Source organism: Brassica napus, chromosome C2, assembly GCF_020379485.1.
Source record: "Brassica napus cultivar Da-Ae chromosome C2, Da-Ae, whole genome shotgun sequence".
Classification (NCBI taxonomy): domain Eukaryota; kingdom Viridiplantae; phylum Streptophyta; class Magnoliopsida; order Brassicales; family Brassicaceae; genus Brassica; species Brassica napus.
Window position 1 is genome coordinate 16596565 of NC_063445.1, and position 20646 is coordinate 16617210.

Below are 20646 nucleotides of genomic sequence, written 5' to 3' on the forward strand. Positions count from 1 at the left end.
AAATCAACTATTTGATGGGCTTTTTGAGATGTTTATTTTATAGAAGATTAAAAGTTCTAAAACTGAGTTTTTTTTTCAAATGAATGCGTTCTATTAGTTGGGGAAAAAACGCATATCTATGGAGTACCATGGAAGAAGCAAAGAAAAATAAAATATGCTATTTGATAATTTGGTGGAGTGTCAGAGAAAAATACATGCTAAAATGTTCAAGTGCGATAACATAATTTAGAGGACAATTTGTACATTTTTCCACTAACTTTCTGATGAAATACGCCAAAAACATCCGCACTATTTGCAACCAGATACACTAAGCCCCCTCCAAAAAAGGTTAACCACAAACACTAAACTCTCCAAAAAGTTAATAATCCCACTAACAATAAAAACCTTTTAAGCAGAAGCAGGAGTTACGAAAAATCAGAATTTACTAAACAATTGAATATGTCAACTTACAGACTTTACAACAACATCATGTGTTGGAGAAAACTTCCTAAAACTAGAAATTTAAAAATATAAAAAGGTTAAATATGAGTATATTTTATAGAAAGAACCGTTCAGTAGTCAATTAAAATATTAATTATATGTCACGGTAATGCCGTTCCGAACTTTTTAAAAATTACACACATAGGTTTTAAGTACTACCACTCGCATATTCCCTTCTCTCTCTCTCCCTATTTCATTCAATCCATCTCATGGATCGATGCCAAGAACAGAAACCCTAGTTCCTCTCTTTGATTTCGCTCGATTGTTAATCTTTTATGAAGTCTTACAGCCTCCGGTATGTTCTGTTCTTCGGTTCTTTTTTTTGTTTGGTTGTTATTGTTGATGTTGTTGCTGGTTCCACACGTGTTCTTCGCAGCTTTAATTTTATTTTTAGAAAATTCGCGTTTCTATTAATCGTTTTGTTGATTTTTCCGGGTTTTGTGGAGCTGACTGTTTCCTCTAAAGCCCCATCTTTTTCTGTTTCCTTGTTCTACCGTTTATTGCAATTTTCAGGATCGCTGTCTGAGTAATTTTTCTGTTTTTTTCCTTAATTTTTTTTTTCTGGGTTAAGATCCTTTCTTAGAGCTAAGGTAATTTCCTTAATCAATTTTTTTTTATCATTTTAATTTTGTATGTTTATCCAATCAATGATTTTTTTATTCAGAAAAAGAAAGGCAAAAGATTGAGTTAGATAGTTTCATGGTATATATGTGTTTCTTGGTACTGATTCATTTTGTTTCTGGGATTTTTTCTTAGCTCAGAGTTATCAGGTGAGGGTTGATCATGGATGTGACCGAGCTAGAAGAGAATCTATTCGCTGCCAGCGATGCCAAGGTTCCTTTTCCAATTCAAATGTTGTGGCGTACTTTTATTTTTCCATTTTGTATCCTTATCTGATTTTAAGATGATAGATTTGGTGTGGGGATGTATGTTCTTGTTGTTTGATGGTGTATGTTTATTGAAACGCAGTTACATGGAGATATGTGCAAGGAACTATCAGGAGTTCTCTGCAAGGTACTCTCAATCTTCCCATCGTTGGAAGGAGCAAGACCTCGCAGTAAATCAGGGATTCAGGCCTTATGCTCTTTACATATTGCACTTGAGAAGGCAAAGAATATTCTTCAGCACTGTTCTGAGTCTAGTAAGCTTTACTTGGTGCGTTTTTTCCTCTTTAGTCTTTATTCCCTTCTCTCGCTCTTTGGACGAGCTTTACGCATTCTCTTCTTTTTTTGTGTGTGTTTTGGTTTCTTTTAATATTTTATTCCATTCTCCAATCCAAACAGGCCATTACAGGGGATGCTGTCCTTTTAAAGTTTGAGAAAGCCAAAGTTTCTCTCATCAACAGTCTTAAACGTGTGGAAGACATTGTTCCTAGCTCTATTGGGTCTCAGGTACTCTTTTCTTTTTTTTTTATATTTACTTCACTACTCATTGTTTCGTTGTAATGATTCAGACAAGTCCACGTGACCAAGTCTCTTGTTGCTTGATAATAATGTTTGTCTCTAGAGATCTGATTAGTACAGTTTTTTCTATTGAAATTTCTTTCAGATTTTGGAAATAGTTGGTGAACTAGAGAACACTAGGTTCTTGCTTGATCCATCAGAGAAGGAAGTGGGTGATCAGATCATTGCTCTGCTCCAGCAAGGGAAAAAATCGGACAACTGTAATGACAACACAGAGCTTGAGATTTTCCACAAGGCGGCTACAAGACTCAGCATCACTTCTTCCAGAGTGGCTCTGGCGGAAAGACGGGCTCTAAAGAAGCTCATCGACAGGGCACGCGCAGAGGAGGACAAGCGTAAGGAATCAATCGTGGCTTATCTTTTGCATCTTATGAGAAAATGCTCAAAGCTATTCAGAAGTGAGATCTTGGATGAGAATGACTCCTCTCAGGGCTCAGCACCATGTTCTCCCACTGTTCAAGAAGATAATGGGAGTGTTCATGGGTTTGGTCGTCAGCTTTCTAGGTTTGGTTCTATGAACTTTAAGCCCATCAACAGCCCCAGATCAGGACAGATGCCTGTTCCACCTGAAGAACTGAGATGCCCTATATCTCTGCAGCTTATGTGTGATCCTGTCATTATTGCTTCAGGGCAGACTTATGAACGGGTTTGTATTGAGAAATGGTTTAGTGATGGGCACAACACTTGCCCAAAGACTCAGCAGCAGCTCCCACATCTCTCCTTAACTCCCAATAACTGTGTTAAAGGTCTTATTGCGAGCTGGTGTGAACAGAATGGAACCCAAATCCCAAGCGGACCGCCGGAGTCTCTAGACCTCGACTACTGGACTCTAGCTCTCTCTGGCTCCGAGTGCACAAACTCAAAGTCAGTAAACAGTATAGGCTCTTGTAACATGAAGGGCATACAAAATGTTACTACTATTGTGGAACAACAATACACAGAAGAAAGTTTTGTGTCTGATAATGATGATGATGATGATAAGGAGGATTCTGACATGAATGTGCTTGAGAGATATCAAGATCTATTGGCTATCTTAAACGAAGAGGAGGACTTGGATAAAAAAGGAAAGGTTGTGGAAAAGGTCAGGCTATTGCTGAAGGATGATGAAGAGGCCAGGATCTTCATGGGAGCAAATGGGTTTGTTGAAGCTTTGTTGAGATTCTTAGGATCGGCTGTAGATGAGAATAATGCGGCAGCGCAGGAAAGAGGAGCTATGGCTTTGTTCAACTTAGCCGTCAACAATAATAGGTTAGTAACTCCTGCTACTGTCGGTAATAACTTGGCCTGGGCATTCAGGAGCTTCCTCGGATTTTCGTTTCGGTTGATTTGGATTTTTCGGTATTATGCCATAAAACTATTCGGGTTTTACTAATTATCGGGTTGAACTCGGTTCTGGCGGATTATAACCAATGTCTAAAATCGCCCACAAATATTTTTAAAAACTAAAAAAGATTGACAAAAAATACTCAAAATATATAAATTATTCACAAATGTAATTAAAAATTAGTTAAACTATCTAAGCTAACTAAAAAGTATCCAAGATAACAAATAAAACAAACTACAAAAATCTTTAAAATACTTTAAAACATTACCTTAACATATATAAAAACATTAACATATTTAACTAATTTCAGATATTTTAGGATCCTAAGCTCGGATTTCGGTTCGGTTCGGGTTGTATCCAAACCCTCTTAAGTCCCATTCGGATATTTTTGTACAACGGATTTCGGTTTTTTCGGTTTGGGTTAAGGAAATGACTTCGATTCGGGTGAAAACGCCCAGGCCTAGTAATAACAACAAAAGATTGTGTCTTTCTCATTATGTGTTGTGTTCTTCTTTTTCATGGTCTTCAGGAACAAAGAGTTGATGTTAACTTCTGGGGTTATTCCACTGTTGGAGAAAATGATCTCTTCTTCTGAGTCACATGGTCCAGCAACTGCGCTGTATCTGAATCTTTCATGTCTTGAAGAAGCCAAGCCCGTGATAGGTTCAAGCCAAGCAGTGCCTTTCCTTGTCCATATTCTTCAAGGGGAAGCCGAAAACCAATGCAAGCTCGATGCTCTTCACGCGATCTACAACCTGTCCACATATCCTCCCAACATCTCTGCCCTCCTTTCATCCAACATCATCAAAACCCTCCAAGGCCTTCTCGCATCAACAGTTGAACATTTGTGGATCGACAAGTCATTAGCCATATTACTAAACCTTGCTTCGAGCCAACAGGGCAAAGATGAGGCGGTGTCATCACAAGGCATGATCAGCAGTCTAGCAACAGTGCTAGACATGGGTGACACAACACAGCAAGAGCAAGCTGTTTCATGTCTTTTGATTCTATGCAACGGAAGAGAGTCTTGTATCCAGATGGTGCTACAAGAAGGTGTGATACCATCTTTAGTGTCGATCTCAGTGAACGGGACTACGCGAGGCAGAGAGAAGTCTCAGAAGCTTCTAATGCTGTTCAGAGAACAGCGGCAGCAACGGGACCAGCCATCACCGAAGAGAGATGAGGAGCCGCCATCACAGAAGGAAGCTCCCAGGAAATCTATGTCGGCACCAATGTATGTCCATGAATCATCAGCTCAACCTTCAGATTCAGGTCCGGAATTTGAACCAAGAGTCTTGTCGAAATCGATGTCTAGAAGAAAGTCTTTGGCGAGGCCGTTTAGTTTCTTCTGGAAGAAAAGCTACTCGACTCGCCAGTGAGGGAGTGTGAATGAATGATATGAACAACCTCTGTATGTAAAGCTTTGTTTTTTTTCTTACAAGTTACAAAACGTTCTCATAGAGAAGAAGATATGTACAGGCCACAATGTGACTACACTCGATTTTGCTGCTTTTTTTGGTTACCCAAAAAAAAAAGAATGTATATGAAATTAATAAATAATAAAAGTATAAAACAAAACCACAATGTTAACATACTACAAAAGCTTGTTCAAAGCATCCTTTATAGCTTCTTAGGACATCATGATCAAGGTTTAAAAAAAATTCAAATTATATTTTATAATTAGTTCAAAGTTCAAAATGTCGAAAATTTTACTCTGTATGGATTTCTCAAATACTCTTGAATTAGTTATTAATATAATTTGTGAGAAATTACTCTTAAGAAGTTCCCAATGTGGATGTCTTTTATGGTCCTATGTTTAGTAGAACACAAAAAATTTCACTAAGAGTTAATGGTAACTTAAAATATGATATTAAGTTATTAAATAATTTACAAAGAGATGAGCAGAAAAGTTATAGAGGTGGAGTAGGACAACATAGTCTACTAGTTTGTGTTAGTGTTGTTGTTGTGGAACCGTATATGAGAGTTAAAAGACCTCTCAGGTGGTGGTCTCGTAGGAATCAGAACGAGAGCATGTGAGCGAATCAGCGCTTCGACTACTTCTTTTCATGGGCTTCTGGATCCAACCGTTCTCAAACAGATCCAAGATAGGATCTCCCTGGTTGCTGCTGCTGCGACCGGTGCTTCCTCCACCATCTTCACCGCTGCTTCCTCTCTGTAACGCCTCCTTGTAACTCACTCTTTTCCCATCATTCTCCAGTTTCATCTCTTCTTCAGACATTGATCCTGTTCTGCTAAAACTGCTATCCACCGTGATCTCTTTCTCATTTGTCCCCTTGTTCTTATCCCTCCAATGGCCTAACACGTTCACAAGAGAATCAACCCAACAAAGTGCTTGAACCAGGATCATGTCCACCCACGCGGCTCTGTTCATCATTCCTGGAAGTTTCTCAAGAAACGCGTCGAGTTTCATAGGCAGGGACTCTGCTGCGGTTAGCAAACCGGAGATCTTGTGGAAGAAGAAGGTGGTTGAAGGGAAGTAAGCCTCGATTGCGAGGATGTGGTCGTCGGCTACGGAGAGGATTGCGAGAAGGTGGCGACGGAAGGGACTTGTCATGGAGGCGAAGAAGAAAAGGAGTTGGAAGAGTTTCTGCACGAGGAAGGAGGCTGGATTGTTCGGAGTCTTGGTTCTTGTGTAAAGGACGCGAGACATGGAGAGTATGGTAGCACCACAGGTCTCAAGAGGCCGAGGTCGTGGTATCTTTCTCGCTGTTTGTTCCTGCCAAAATCCAAAACATAATTAAACAAGATGGCAAGAGAATTCGAGAAATGAACAGGGAAAAAGTAAGTACCATCTTTGACGAATGAAAGATGACGAAGAAGAATTATTTGTAAAACTTCCAGGAAAATGTCGAGAATTTAATTGTTTTTCGAATTGGTTTGAGCATTTTATAGGTAGAGCCGCTTTAACGTGACGGGGAACACATGAGCGGTTTAACTCGATTTCAGCTGGAGCGCTTTTTGAATTAGCGGTTACGCTTTTTTCTTCTTTCTATCCCTCTCCGTACCTACTTACATTTTTTTCAGGGGCCCTTTGGCCCATAGATATAAATATAAGAGGATCCAGTTGTTTGACTAAAAAAAGAAAAAGATATAAGAGGATTCGAAAGTTTGAGTTAAAATACAAGTTCGGTTCGTGTCTTAGTCTATCTATATTATTATCATATTATCTAACAATTGGCGGTAGATGATAATGAAAAAGGGGGCGGGTGATTCAAATGTTACAATATCTTTGAATATGACAATAAAACAATATTTTACTAATTTTTAGATTTATATAATTAAGATTTTAATAATAAAATAATAATCCGAAAATATATATATAGAAGAAGATACAAATACATGTGAAAGTTTGAAATAATGTATTCAATAAAAAAATATACCGTAAACTTATTATGTTTTAAAAATTGATAGACACATATATATTATAATATATACCAATTAAGAATTGAAAACAAAATATTTATATAAAAATAAATGAAAACAAAAAAACCGCACGGTTGCGGAGATCGAGATCTAGTTTATCTATCTATTATTATAAAAGAATGTTTGCTTTTCTTTCGGCCTTCCACGTCAGATTCCAGCGTCTATCGTCGTGACATGTATCCACGCACTCAATACGCAACATTTCATTAAAACATAATTACAATTCGTTTGGGTTTTTATTATATATGGGCTTCATGTTTTACGTATAACCCCAATTATATTTCCTTCTTCCGTCTGCGTTAAGACGACGTCACCGTCGCGTCGATCCAAGTACAGGCCACCGCCTCTTACCAGAAAAGGTGTAACGTTCTAGGCTTTCATTCAATCTCCGTGATTTACGTTCCCAATCACCTTCATTAACTCCCATTCAGTAGCACCTTCACCCTCCTCGATGGTTACAAAACTTATCCTATAAATAAGGAGGTAAGCTTCTCCTAAATTCACCAATCATCACCTCTCACCCTCAATCATCATAATACTTTGCTTAAGTATGAAGATTTCTTCATGGAGATTCTGATATCGCTATGGAGTTTCGAGCTGTTGATACACTTTGTGAATCTTCAATCCCGACGTTTTGTCTTCTTTTCTAATCAACAAAAACTTATAAGGAGAGCTATTCAAGACGAATTGCGATGAATCTGATGATGATTCCTTGGATCGAGAAGTCTTGGTGTCGTTTCATCTCATGTTCTTCTCCCCAGAACCCTTACGCAATGAAATGATTGTCTTTCACTAACGACCCATCTTATGCACACACACAAAAAAAAAATCTCTACTCTGTTTGATGTTGGCTATCTGAGTCAGACTTTGCTTAATAGTTTGATGTATGATTAATGAGAAAGCCAGGGTCTGCTTCCCAAGGTTCGGGTGACTCATCATCTTCATTCCCTTACTTACTTGAACTAATATGCTTCATGCTATCTGATACTGAAGACTTTTGCAGATAGAAGAGGCGGGTTTGATTACAGAAAAGATGAAATTAACCAGACACATGAAAAGGTGATTAGAGCTTCAGAGACACTTGACTCATGCAACTTGATAGGAAAGCTTGGAGGTAAAGCTTCCAAGTTCCAAGGCTCTATTATATATTATTGTACTTCACAACTTTAGTTCCAAATCCAAGATTGGACTTAACAACGAGTGATAATCTTTATGATTGGTTTAGTTGTCATGTTGGAATGTTTGTGACTCTGTGTCTTTTACAATTAAAGATGTTTGCAACTGGAGTACTTTATCTTTTTGTTTGTCTTTGCAAAGGAAGTTGTTTGAGAAGTGAATGTAATGTTCCCTTCTCTTTTTCACACTACAACATAATTGATGTTTTAGCTTTCTTTGTTGCTTAACATTTTCATTACTGATTGCTGACTCTTTTTCCCAGATTGGGACTAGCAGAAGAGGTAACAGCAGGCTCTCATGACGTCTCTGATGCTGTGGAAACATGACCAAAGGTGCGATTCCTTGGTTTCTTCAATATAGAGTCCACGAAATTTTTTGTTCATTCAACTCTATGTTCTACTTTGTATCTTTTCAGTTGTAAAAAGGTATAACAAATATGCAATGTGCCTATTTTTAGAGAATAAAGTTAGGCCTCGTTTGTACATCTGGAAGATGCATCCAGATGATCCTTCCAGATGTCTTATCCAAATGTTCCATCTGGGTGTTGTTCGTTTTTTTTTTCATTTCGTCCATGCATCCAGATGAATCATCTGAATGCAACTATGTTCGTTTGCTTTTCTTTTTTCAACTTGCATCTGCATCCAGGTGGACTTGTTAACAAAACGACTAAAAATATATTTTTTAGGTTTCGGCAGAAAATAACATTTTTACGGTTTTGGCGGAATTTTTTTTTTGCCGTTTTTGAGATTAAATGTGTTTTTGAGGAAAAAGTGCATTTTTGGGATTTTGGCGGAAAAAATACGTTTTTATGAATTTGGCGGAAAATACGTTTTTTGCGGTTTTGGCGGGAAAAATGCGTTTTGCGGTTTTGGCGGAAAATGTGTTTTTGACAAAAAAATGCTTTTTTGCGGGTTTGAAGGGAAAAAAAATTTTCGCGATTTTGGCGGAAAAATGTATTTTTTGCGGTTTTGGTAGAAAATGTGCATTTTTGCGTTTTTGACGGGAAAAATGCATTTTTTTGTGTTTTTGTCGGAAAATATTTTTTGCGGTTTCGGTGGGAAAATGCGTTTTTCGGTTTTGGCGGGAAAATGCATTTTCCGGTTTTGGCGGGAAAATGCGTTTTCCGGTTTTGGCGGGAAAATGCGTTTTCCGGTTTTGGCGGGAAAATGCGTTTTCTGGCTTTGGCGGGAAAATGCGTTTTCCGGTGTTGGCGGGAAAATACGTTTTTCCGGTTTTGGCGGGAAAATGCTTTTTGGGGGGTTTGGCGGGAATATGCAATTTTGGGGTTTGGCGGGAATATGCAATTTTGGGGTTTTGGCGGGAAAATGCGTTTTTCCGGTTTGGCCGAAAAGTGTTGTTTTACTGGTTTGGCCGAAAAGTGTGTTTTTATGAAAATGTGCGTTTTACGTTTTTCGCGGAAAACCGCATTTTGCTGTTCTGGCGGGAAAGTGTTTTTCAGTTTTTGCGGGAAAATGCATTTTTTTGGTTCCGGCGGAAATATATATATGCAAAAAACGGAATTTACGGTTTGAAAATAATATTATGATTATAAAAGGTTATTTTTGTCATTTATCATTTTGGACTGAATTACTCACCTTCATTTGGGTGAGAATTTGAGATGAGTTTTTAAAAACGAACATCGATTTGCATCTTCACCCAGATGGATCATCTGGGTGAGCAAACGAACATCACCTTACTTTACTTATGTTTCTTAATATTCTACTCTCTCTTTTTTTTTGTAAAAGAGACTATCAAAGTTTTTATTACCAAAACTAAAAAGTAAGGATCATTGATTATAGAAATCTCATGATATATGTGTGTACAGTTTTGTCAATGAGACTATCAAAGAGACTATGGTTTGTTTTACCCTAAAGATTCAAAAGGTCAAATGGTTGGTTTTGCAGATACAAGATATCTTTCAGATCCACACAAAGCCCGATCGCAAACATGATATGTTTTCACGATCGGAGGCACTGCTATATCTTGGCGTTCTCAGAAACAAACGCTCGTGGCTACTTCTTCAAATCATGCTGAGATCATTGCACTCCATGAAGCTAGTAGAGAATGTGTATGGCTAAGATCAATAAGCCGACACATCTGTTCAAGCAGTGGGATTGACGAAAATATAGAGCCAACTATTCTATATGAAGATAATGCGGCATGTGTAGCTCAAACAAAGGAAAAATATATCAAAAAGAATATATCAAAAGCGATAGAACGAAACATATTCATCCGAAGTTCTTCTCATACACCCAAGAGCTCGAGAAAAAGAAAGAGATTGAAGTAAAATATGTCCGATCATGCGACAATGCAGCCGACCTCTTCACAAAATCACTTCATACCTCAGTATTTAGAAAACATGTCCATAACATTAGAATGCGTCATCAAAAGGATTTATGACTGCTAATTCGAGGGGGAGTTTACATGGTTGTACTCTTTTTTATCTAACTACGGTTTTTTCCATTGGATTTTCCTAGAAATGTTTTTAACGAGGCAACAAAGACGTTAAACAAGAAAGAATAGTGACACTTGTCTCCAAGGGGGAGTGTTATAAACATGAAGAAAAAAGAACGTCAAGAATACACGCACCAAAAGTTGACGTTCTCGTGTATACGTATATTATGTGGAGTCCACGTCACTATGCACGCACAGTAAATCCTACTTTTTTACTTCTATATAAACGAACGTTTTCATTCAATTGTAACTCGCACCTTATCTCTCTTCTCCCTCTTTATAGTAAACTCTCTCTTTCGTATATTCATCTTATATCAGTGTTATCTCATTCCTGCGGGTATAAAATTTTGCCCTTATTTAAATTTCTCGATACTATAAAATTGTAAGTTATTTTATTACAAAGTTGTAAATAAACTCATCCAGTTTTGAAAATTTAGAAAAAAATATTGGAAAAAGTCTAGAAAAATTATTTGTAGACTACCTTAGAATCTTTTTGTAACATAAACTATTTCTAATAATATATTGAACACAATAGCAAATTAAAAGTTACCCTAAAATGACATCAAATCATTTTTTCGTTTAGTCATGAACAATCTCATCTCGACCTCCGCCTTTAAAAAATAATGAGAAACGCACATAGAAGGGGAAAATGAGAAGGAAAATGAACTCAGACATGTATTCAGTACAAAAATGTTATTGAAGAAATTAGAAAACCAAAAAGAATTCTACGTCGTAGTGTTTCCTTCTTTTTTGTTTTTACTTTACACCCATTGTGAGTCGAAACTTGCGAGAACATTTCTTAGCAAAAAAGACTAACGAGAACATACAAAGTGACAACCTAAATGAGAAACAGTTCATACTTGATTCATGTGACCATATAAACAATATGGTCATCCAACATTTCAGAAAATATAAATTGAAATTATTGACGATTTTTCATTGTCTCATGCAAAGCATGTGTGTTTATAACCCGTGATATCTATATAGCCAAAATCTTCTTTTCTCTGAACTCAGCTATTTGCCTTCCCATTGTTCTAAGTAATAAAGTGAAAAGGTTCTTGGTATCTCTTCAAAGTCATGTAAATTATGGCTCTGCTATTAATAGTGTTACGGTCAGGTGGGGTCAAACCATTTAAGAAAATTGGTGAACAGTTGGTTAGCTAATTTCAATCAATGTTTAAGATAGAAAGATAACAGATGAGTTTTCGGAAATGAAACGCTACATCTATTTTTGCTGATCAAACATGTTTTAGTATTAGCATTAGAACGTTAGATTAGTTATATTACAAGATATACTTTGTAATGTGGGAGTTTACACAAACTTGTAGAGAATTGTAGATTACCTTTTATCAAATTTGGTTTGTGGGGTAAGCATGAGTGTTATACATCAATTGTACTTGATTGATGTAAAACGAGACTGTCTAACATGCACATGATACAACCTTTTAGCATCCGATGTAGAGTTTTGGTTCCAACTTGAGGCACGTTCTGCTCACATGTTATATGTTTGACTTATTCGAATTTACCCCCAAAATATGTCAAAAAGGGTGAAGTAAAATAGTGATAATGGTAAAATCTAATTTCATACAACAACAAAAAAAGTACATTCGCATGAAGATGAACTCCGGACAAATTCATACTTGTTAGAAATGTCAAATACGGAAGAGAAAAGTCTTACTCAGCCCAACTTTTCTATAGGCCCGTGCTCCCCCATTATCATTAATATGTCAAATGGCCATGCCTATCCCGTTTGATTACTTGACAAAGAGAATGAACAATTGCAATTTGCAAAGCTCTATAACATTTAAATAAAACCTGATATGCTTAAATACCATTTATTAATTCATATCAGAAGCTAGGAACATTGTGATGACATTAGACTAAACCGGACGCGGGCTAAGGCCAAATTGCCAAAACAGCCAGGCCAAATGGCTCTTTTAAAAAATATAATTTAGCAGTAGCCGGTCAGGACCAGACTGTATCAAGACAGGGACAATGCGCTTCGACTGTCCATCGCAGCATCCTATTTATTTTTGTAACACCACCATCACCTACCTATAATTGAGTTATAACTCAAGTTTGCTTTGTTGTGCTTTTAACTTCTTTAGAATCCTTTCTCATGTCATGGGGGCCACTTCCCTCCGACCGCATCAGAGATCTCGTTGGTAACATCAAAGACCCAATTAAAAGAGAATATTATTACTTATAGCTTGATTGTTTGTTAGATTCTACACTAGTTTTTAGTTTTTGATTTTTCATTTCTACTGTGTAGAATGTCAATTTTACTTTTTGTAGAACAAAATATGAAATTATGATTTAAACATTTTTAGAACTGGAAAAAAATATCAATAAATTGATATAGGTATTTCATCAGTAGTTACTATTTTTTGAATTTTTTTTGTTTGTAAAACTATTTATTTGATTTATTTTAGAAAATACTAAAGGGTATTAGAGAAAAAAATGGTACAAAAAAATAGTAGAAATCATAATTTTATCAGTAGTTAATGTTTCTCTGAGAGTTTTTCCGTTCGTCGATAGTTGAGAGTTGAGAGAAAGTTGAAAGAAAGAGGAATCGAGCTTTCAGAGGAAGCGTGAATTGAAAATCGATTTGGGATTTCTTTGGGAACTAGGGTTGGGTCGGATTCCGGTTTTGTTTGAGTAAAACCAATAGGTTTGATTTTGAGAGAGTGGTTTAACTGGTTTTAGTGGTTAGACGGTTTGATTATTTCGGTTTGTATGATTTCCAATCAAATGGGGGTCGGGTCGGGTCGGGTGGGTGGATAAAATCCAGGTACAAATTGTAATTTTTATAACTTCTAAAGGGTTTTATGTCTTTACCTTATTAAAGGAATTATCCCTTAAAAATAATTAGTTTTTCTTTCTGTTTTATATGTGGTTCTTTAGAGATTGGCTTTTGACATTTGGGGGCACTAGAGGAGTTGGCTCGTCAAGTCTTCATGGTTTTAAGAGCTTTATAGTTTCTAGGTTTGATTAGTATATTTATTTCTATCTACAGCCTATTATATAAAGGCCAAATATTGTAATGTTTTATTCATTCAACCTTCTTAATAAAATCTACTTTTAAATTTGTTGAATACTTTGTTATTTGGAACATCGTAATGCTAGAAGAGTGATCTGCGTAAGCACTGTCTTGTTCACTAGTGGTGGGGTTGCCCTCACGGACTAAGACAAACCTAGCAAGTATTTGGATTTTTCGCAGCCTTATACTGAAGAACCATCGATCCACCATTCCTTTGATCGATCATTCGATTCAAAGCCTATCCGTTTCACCAACCTTTGAGTGCATTCTTTGGGAAATTTTCATCATTTGGTATCAGAACCACTTGAGGGTTCGGTGTTCATTTCTTTCATCCATCATTCTCATCTTTCCATCTTCTAAAAAAAAGAAGTTCTACAAGAAGCCAAGAGATCATTCCATCTGAAGTTAAACCGAGACTGCTCTTCCATCTCTCGTAATGGATTTAGGAGACTGCTCTCCGAAAGCAACCTGTTTTGATCACTAGTGAGGTTGCCCTCACGGTCACAGGTTATAAACATTAAGTCGGATTTGAGGGCAAATCGTTTTAAAGGAGGAGGGGATGATGCAATCCTATTCAGAAATAAACAAATCAATTGAGGTTTTGGCTTATGGGTCTGTTATAAAATGACATGGGCTTGAAGATTTACTTAAATGTGCTTATGATCATGCTTCAGTCCAAAGAAAAAATGTCCAACAAGAAAATACAAGCTATAGTCGAATAATATATCAATCTGACGGCAATTTCGAAACCGTCGACCATGCAGAAGGACACGATCAGCCAAGGAGTTTTGTAAGCACAAATTCCAAAATTCGGTCAAAGGTCTTGGTTTTTGGTCAAGTCAATATTTCTAGTCAAGTTTTCATGGTTTTAAGAGCTTTATAGTTTCTAGGTTTGATTAGTATATTTATTTATATCCACAGCCTATTATATAAAGGTCAAATATTGTAATGTTTTATTCATTCAACCTTCTTAATAAAATCTACTTTTAAATTTGTTGAATCCTTTGTTATTTGGAACATCGTAATGCTAGAAGAGTGATCTTTGTAAGCACTGTCTTGTTCACTAGTGGGGTTGCCCTCACGGACTAAGACAAACCTAGCAAGTATTTGGCCTTTCCGCAGCCTTATACCGAAGAACCGTCGATCCACCATTCCTTTGATCGATCATTCGATTCGAAGCCTATCTGTTTCACCAACCTTCGAGTGCAATCCTTGGGAGATTTTCATCAGGATATATCGTAGATTAGTTCTTTAATAGTGCTGTTCGTTTCATCGATGCAGGTACGGCGTCTGCATCTGCGTCAATGTTTTTCACTTAAAATTTGTTCGTTTCATCGACGCAGGTACCTGCGTCTGCGGCCGAACGCAACGTCCAGCATCAGACGCCAAAAAAATCAGCGGCCACGACTTAAATTCCGCGTCTACTTAACCTATTTACTGTTTTTCTCTTAACCTAATTCACTAATTACCAAAAATACTACGCAGACGCAGCTTTCTGAGTCTTCTCTTCTCCAGCTCTCTCTCTCGAATCTCGATCTCGAACCCAGCCAAACCAAACTCAATCTCTCGATCTCAAACCCAGCTCTATCTCAAACCCAGCTCTATCTCGAACTCGAACCCAACTCTATCTCGAACTCGAACCCAACTCTATCTCGAACTCGAACCCAGCTCTCTCTCTCGAACCCAACTCTCTCTTAAACCCATCTCTCTCTCGAACCCAGCTCTCGATCTCAAACCCAGCTCTCGATCTCGAACCCAGCTCTCTCTCGATATCTCGATCTCAAAGCTCATCTCACTCTCTCGTAAGCTTTTCTCTAACTCTTTTTCTGGGTTTTGTTTGCTTACTACTGTTTAGAATGCTAAGTGTTGTTTCTTGTCTGAGAACCAAAGTCTGAGTTTCGTATTTTTGCTTCTCTTTGTATAATCATCATATACTCATCAAGTGTGAAAATGTACATAGGTCGTTGTAGTTTTAGTCCCGATAAAGTTGAATACTTTCTTGATTGTTCAGTGAGTTTTCTCCACTTGTGACTTGTGGGTTATCAAACTCTAATAGATCTTAATGTTCCAAAGTAAGATATGATGGGTCAACATTAGAATGTAATGTGTTGTGGCGAGATATGCTCATCATATTCCAAAAACAGTGTCTTTCCTCTTTTCATGGAAGTTGTCTCCGCTGTCTTTCATCATATTGCAAAAACAACTTGATAGAGTAGATCTTGTATACCTTCTGTCCACGTTTGCATTTTGAAATATGCCACTAAATATAGATTATCTGCTGCTATTCGCATCTAAGATTGGCCAGTCATGCATAGATTATTGTTCTGCTCCTAATGGAATGTTTCTCACATGTAAGAACCTATCACTGCTCCCAATAGATTACTGTTCTGCTCTCATTAGATGGTCTTCACTTGTGAGATGTCCTCTCATTTCTGCTCTGTTTGCCACTCACGAACCTAACCTGTTTTATTCTTCTAGGACTCCCTGTGACAGAATCTGATATTACTTGGTCCCAACTTCATCCAAGTGAACGCATATACTGGTATATACTCCTATTCTCTTGCTTTCCTTTGTATAGTAGCCAGTAGCTCTGTTCTGTCCTGTTTGTGGCTTAATGGATCATGTCTTTTTTCATTGGTAAGGAAAGTCCCTTGCTAACACTCGATTATGCCCGTTGGAATACAGTTCAAAGCGATAACTCCAGTGAAGAAGATGACAGCGATGAAGACAGTGATGAGGAGGATCAGCCTCAGTACAGATTCCGTGTTAGAACCGTCGGTGTGCCGTGTGCGTCCTGTGAAGTGATAAAAAGGTGTCGATCGTAAGGGACGTGGATGGGTTCTTTCATTCCCTCATTACCCTGATATTGTTGTTGCAAACAAGAGCTGTGAAAAGAGAAAAGCCATAAGAGACCAGGAGAATGTTCATGTCCAGTGAAGTAGTGATGTGATGTTATACATACTCCCTCCGTTTCACTTTATTTGTCGTTTTAAGTTTATGCACACAAATTAAGGAAACATTTAATTTTGCATATTTCCAAAATAAAAACATTATTATCTATACACCTAACCATATTTCAACCAATAGAAAAATAAAATAGGAAATATTTTTATTAAATTTTGTATTGAAAACATAAAACGACACTTAAAATGAAACAAACTTTTAACTCTAAAACGACAAATAATACGAAACGGAGGGAGTATTCGTTAAGAAAACACATGTATAAGTCTAGATGTGATGTCACAGTATACAAGAGGACCATTACCAAATGAAATGGTGCCTTATTCTTTTGGCCAATGCAGTTTCAATATACAACACTACAAAACTTTCTGTACAATTGATGTTTTCTTTTGTTTTCACTAGTTTGATTCAATAATAAAATAGATGGAAGAGGTAATACAATATCTCTGTAAATTTACAGTATAATAGTAGTACATTACATTTAAAGAAGATGAAGGCATGTTACAGAGGTGGCTGATAGATACTGAATGCTAGTGCCGCATGGCTGAGGGTTGTTGAGCTGGCAAGAGGAAAGGAAATGGCAGTTAGAGAGCAGAAGATTAGTGAAAGAGTATAAATAGAAGTTTTACATTTCTTGTTGTTCATCTTTTTGTTAGACTGGATAATAAATAGAAGTTTTACCTTATGTATTATTTAGCTTTTGTTTTGTGATAAATATTTTGATATATTATTATTTTTTAAAAAATTTAGCTTATAATTTATGATAAAAGATTGTTGATAAATTTGTATATTTGACTAAAAATTTATTACCAATTAAATATAATATTTTGATGGATGTAAATATATTTAAACTACATTTTCTTTATTTAAAATATAATTTTACAAATTTAAATTACATTTTATTTATTTAAAATACAATTTTACTAATTTATAAAATTAAAATATAAACTAAATGAAATAGCCGCAGCGTCTTCCAAACGAACAACACTTAATCAATTTATTGCATCTGAGTCCAGCGTCTGCGTCAATGTCCTGCGTCTTCCAAACGAACAACAAGCTGCGTCTGCGTCTGAAAAACGAACAACACTAAAACGAACAGACGCAGACGTAGACTCAGACTCAGAAAGCTGCGGCAACCAAACGAACAACACTAATTTGTTTTTAAGCCTTTTATTCACACTACTGATATAATTCCTTTTATGCATTCGATCTTGGTTACTCAGGAAATATAGAAAAGCAGTCATATTGCATAAGATTTTTTTTACCTACAAAATTATAAGTATATTTTTATAATTTTGTTGTAAGCCAATAAAGGAGGAAGTGTTTGTTTCTTTATTAATGATACATCACAATTCACAAGTCTCGGTTGTAATCTACGTCGGTGGTGAATGGTGATAGTGCACTGCATATGTTTTGCTTAATCACGACATCATTCTTTCTCCAAAAGCTCGAGCCATACCTCCCTCCCCATACAAACTCTCTCCATACTACACATACATCGATGCGTTGGAACTTAGACGATTCGAACTAATTACGTTCCCATAAAACGCCACTGAGCATGATCGGAGTGTTCTCATCACAATCACCGGACGGAACTAATCATCTAACCATAGTCACATGCAATCAATCAATCTATAACGATTATGGGCTATTTAGGTTCCGATACAATGCCACTGAGCATGAACGGAGTGTTCTCAATCTCATCATAATCACTGGACGTAATCTCGACATCTCGCGGAGAAACTAACCGTCTAAGCGTAATCACATGCGATAAGTCAATCTACAACGATTTTTCTCAGATTCGTATCCCATCGTATAAACCAAAAGTGTTGTCATTCTGCTCTTCTTTGGCTTGGCCTATCTCACTCTTCATCACTCACGGCCAGCTTCTCTCTGTTTCATCATCCACAAGCACACTCACTCACTCACTCTTTGTTCTCACTTGTGTACAATCATAACGCAAGCTCACACTCTCTCTTTACTCTCTAACGTTTCATTTTTGTTTGTATAGAAAGAAGAGAGAACACTTTGTATGTCTACATCTTTTAACTCTTTTTCATTAATTCTTCTTCAAACACAACCATACATACTTTTTTTTTTCATACATACTTATAGTAGATTTCTCTACTAAATCCACTTACTCTCCCTTACACTTATAGCTTTACCTACTCCCACTTGTCCATGCCTCTACATTAGGCCATAGACTAATTCTACAAGCAAAGCTTAATCTTATTCTTACAACTCTTAACAACTTCAACTTAACTTAGTTAGCTTACCAACTAACTAGTTATCTTATTCTCGTTGTTGTGTAACTTCTCCTTTCTAGTTACCCAACCAAGTCTTATTCCTTTCTTGCTCTTACGCTTCTTCCTCCTCCGTTTCCAAGCTTCTTCTTCTACTTCTTCATTCTTCTTTTTCTTCTTCCATTCCTTTGTAGCTTCTTCTAAGCACTCTTCTTATTCTTCTTTTGTAGTATTTAATCAAAGGTTCAATCTCAACAAAAAGAGAAGGATGAGTCGAAGAATAGAAATCAGCGTTAAAATTTGATTAAACATCTTTATAGAGAAAATGACTAGGATAGCACTAAAAATTTTTTTGTCACAAATAGTCTCTAAAAATAAAAATGACCAAAATAACATTTAATATTTTATCAAAAGAGATAAATATACACTTATACATCAATAGTAAATTAAGTTAGACATTAGAGTTTAGAGTTAAGGGGTGAGATTTAAGATTTAGGGTTTAGGGTTTAGGATTTAGAATTTAGGGGTGGAGTTTAGGGTTTAGGGTTTAGAGTTAAGGGGTGGGGTTTAGGATTTAGGGTTTAGGGTTCATGATTTATGATTTAGGGTTTAGGGTTTAGAGTTTAGGTTTTAGGGTTTAGAGTTTAGGTTTTAGGGTTTAGAGTTTGGGATAAGATTTCAAATTTTGAAAAATAATAAAAAAAAATTCAAAAGATAAAATGCTATTTTAGATGTTATTTTGGAGATTTGCCCATCTTTATATGCCCCATGTTATACAAAAATGTTTATATGCCCCATGTTCAAAACAATCCTGGTTCCGCCCCTGATTCTGAGTGGATTTAACTTCGATACTCTTACGTGATTTTGAATCCGAGCCTTTGCTCGCCATGTTCGTTGTGCAGAGAGAAGGGACTGCATCTCTCGAACTCTCTCCAGGTATTAGGGCTTATGAGGTTTTAGTGAATAGACTTTGCGCGCTTCTCGCCAAGTCGATAAGTTCCAATTTGTTGCGAAGCGTACCAAAAACATTTTAATTTCAAATTAAAATTTATCAGAGAAATTAATGAGTAAAATCGTAATTTCATTAATTACTTGCCGATTTGTGTAAATTCAAGTTCCCTGTAGATCTCGCTCTAGCTCCACAAATAAATGATCTGATCTGATCCGTGTACGCTTCTTTATTCTTTGCAATAATTAGATAGTGATTGCTCCAACTGAACCAAAATGCTCACACGTTACATTGTAGCCTGACCAAAATGCTCACACGTTACATTGTAGCCTGTACCATCATCAGTCTGGGATCCCTCAAGAGAACATGATACTTGTAAACTGAGCATTTGCATAAAAATGCCATCGCTACTCATTCATCTGTGCATTTGTAGGGTGTAGACTTGTTCATATGCTAAGCCAAAGCAGATTGGGTCGTCTTCAGTTTTGAAAGAAAAAATAAAGAGTCTGTTATAAGGTATTACAATTTTTATTTATTTATTTATGATGATAAACAAACCCCAAATATCATTGATCAGAGTCACGGGGCGGAATCTTGATATTTCGCTGAGAAACTAACCGTTTTTAGCGGAATCACATGCGATAACCCAATCTATATAGAGGTAGAATTCTCGATGATAAACAAACCACAAACGTTAAAAACATAAAAAATTAAGAAACTTCCATATGTTTATTCTGAAACTGCAACATTATGGAGGGATTAAGCTCTCGTTCTCTGAACCACCAAACTGCCAGATTGTCAATGGCACCAAACAGAAAAATCGTAAACGTAACCACAGGGTAGAGGATCATCATAAAAAACAGCACCACCACTTGGACCACGGAACCCCCTTCCTCCAAATCCACTTCCTCTTTCAGTAGCGAAGTTCACCCTAATTATTCGACCATGAAGGTGCTGTGTTCCAGAAAACAAAAACAATAAATGGCCTATTGACAGACAACACGAAGCAAAGACGAATCACAAATAAGCATTGTCTGAAAACAGTGATTTATTTTAGAACTAACTATAAATAGAATGACATTGCTCTCCGTTCAGCCATTCATTAACGAATG

At 36.7% G+C, this 20646-nt stretch overlaps 2 protein-coding genes and 2 long non-coding RNA genes across 8 annotated transcripts; 3 read left to right on the top strand and 1 right to left on the bottom strand.

The window, feature by feature from the left end:
* The first annotated feature begins 603 nt into the window (after window positions 1-603).
* On the top strand, window positions 604-4845 carry LOC106396879 (U-box domain-containing protein 7). 4 transcript variants are annotated; one of them, XM_013837383.3, is made up of 6 exons: window positions 604-775; window positions 1237-1314; window positions 1450-1635; window positions 1764-1871; window positions 2029-3191; window positions 3797-4845. In XM_013837383.3, exons 2-6 carry the CDS (start codon window positions 1264-1266, stop codon window positions 4644-4646), a joined length of 2358 nt encoding a protein of 785 aa, XP_013692837.2. In that variant the 5' UTR covers window positions 604-775; window positions 1237-1263; the 3' UTR covers window positions 4647-4845. The 4 variants fall into 4 exon arrangements, with proteins under 4 accessions (XP_013692837.2, XP_013692838.2, XP_022562114.2 ...); XM_013837384.3 differs by having other exon boundaries at window positions 606-775; window positions 1242-1314; XM_022706393.2 differs by lacking the exon at window positions 604-775 and adding an exon at window positions 854-1070.
* Window positions 4846-5125: 280 nt separating this feature from the next.
* On the bottom strand, window positions 5126-6299 carry LOC106395279. Its single transcript, XM_013835781.3, has 2 exons — window positions 6078-6299; window positions 5126-6004 (listed from the first exon to the last, which is right to left on the bottom strand). The coding sequence occupies exons 1-2, from the start codon at window positions 6078-6080 to the stop codon at window positions 5264-5266; spliced, it is 744 nt and encodes a 247-aa protein (XP_013691235.1). The 5' UTR covers window positions 6081-6299; the 3' UTR covers window positions 5126-5263.
* A 616-nt stretch (window positions 6300-6915) lies between these two features.
* On the top strand, window positions 6916-10415 carry LOC106394393. Of its 2 annotated transcripts, XR_001278851.3 has the most exons (4): window positions 6916-7632; window positions 7715-7825; window positions 8150-8219; window positions 9792-10415. It is a non-coding gene; the product is annotated as an uncharacterized LOC106394393 (long non-coding RNA). The 2 variants fall into 2 exon arrangements; XR_001278850.3 differs by lacking the exon at window positions 9792-10415 and having other exon boundaries at window positions 6920-7632; window positions 8150-8421.
* Window positions 10416-14478: 4063 nt separating this feature from the next.
* On the top strand, window positions 14479-16443 carry LOC106394394. The gene is made up of 3 exons (XR_001278852.3): window positions 14479-15183; window positions 15860-15923; window positions 16067-16443. It is a non-coding gene; the product is annotated as an uncharacterized LOC106394394 (long non-coding RNA).
* Window positions 16444-20646: the final 4203 nt, after the last annotated feature.

What these genes read in the sequence shown, in the direction of transcription:
- LOC106396879 (XM_013837383.3), top strand. Translation starts at nt 1,264, where the DNA reads ATGGATGTGACCGAGCTAGAAGAGAATCTATTCGCTGCCAGCGATGCC. An exon ending in TCGCTGCCAGCGATGCCAAG is followed by an intron (nt 1,315 to 1,449) that starts GTTCCTTTTCCA and finishes ATTGAAACGCAG; the next exon opens with TTACATGGAGATATGTGCAA. An exon ending in AGTCTAGTAAGCTTTACTTG is followed by an intron (nt 1,636 to 1,763) that starts GTGCGTTTTTTC and finishes CAATCCAAACAG; the next exon opens with GCCATTACAGGGGATGCTGT.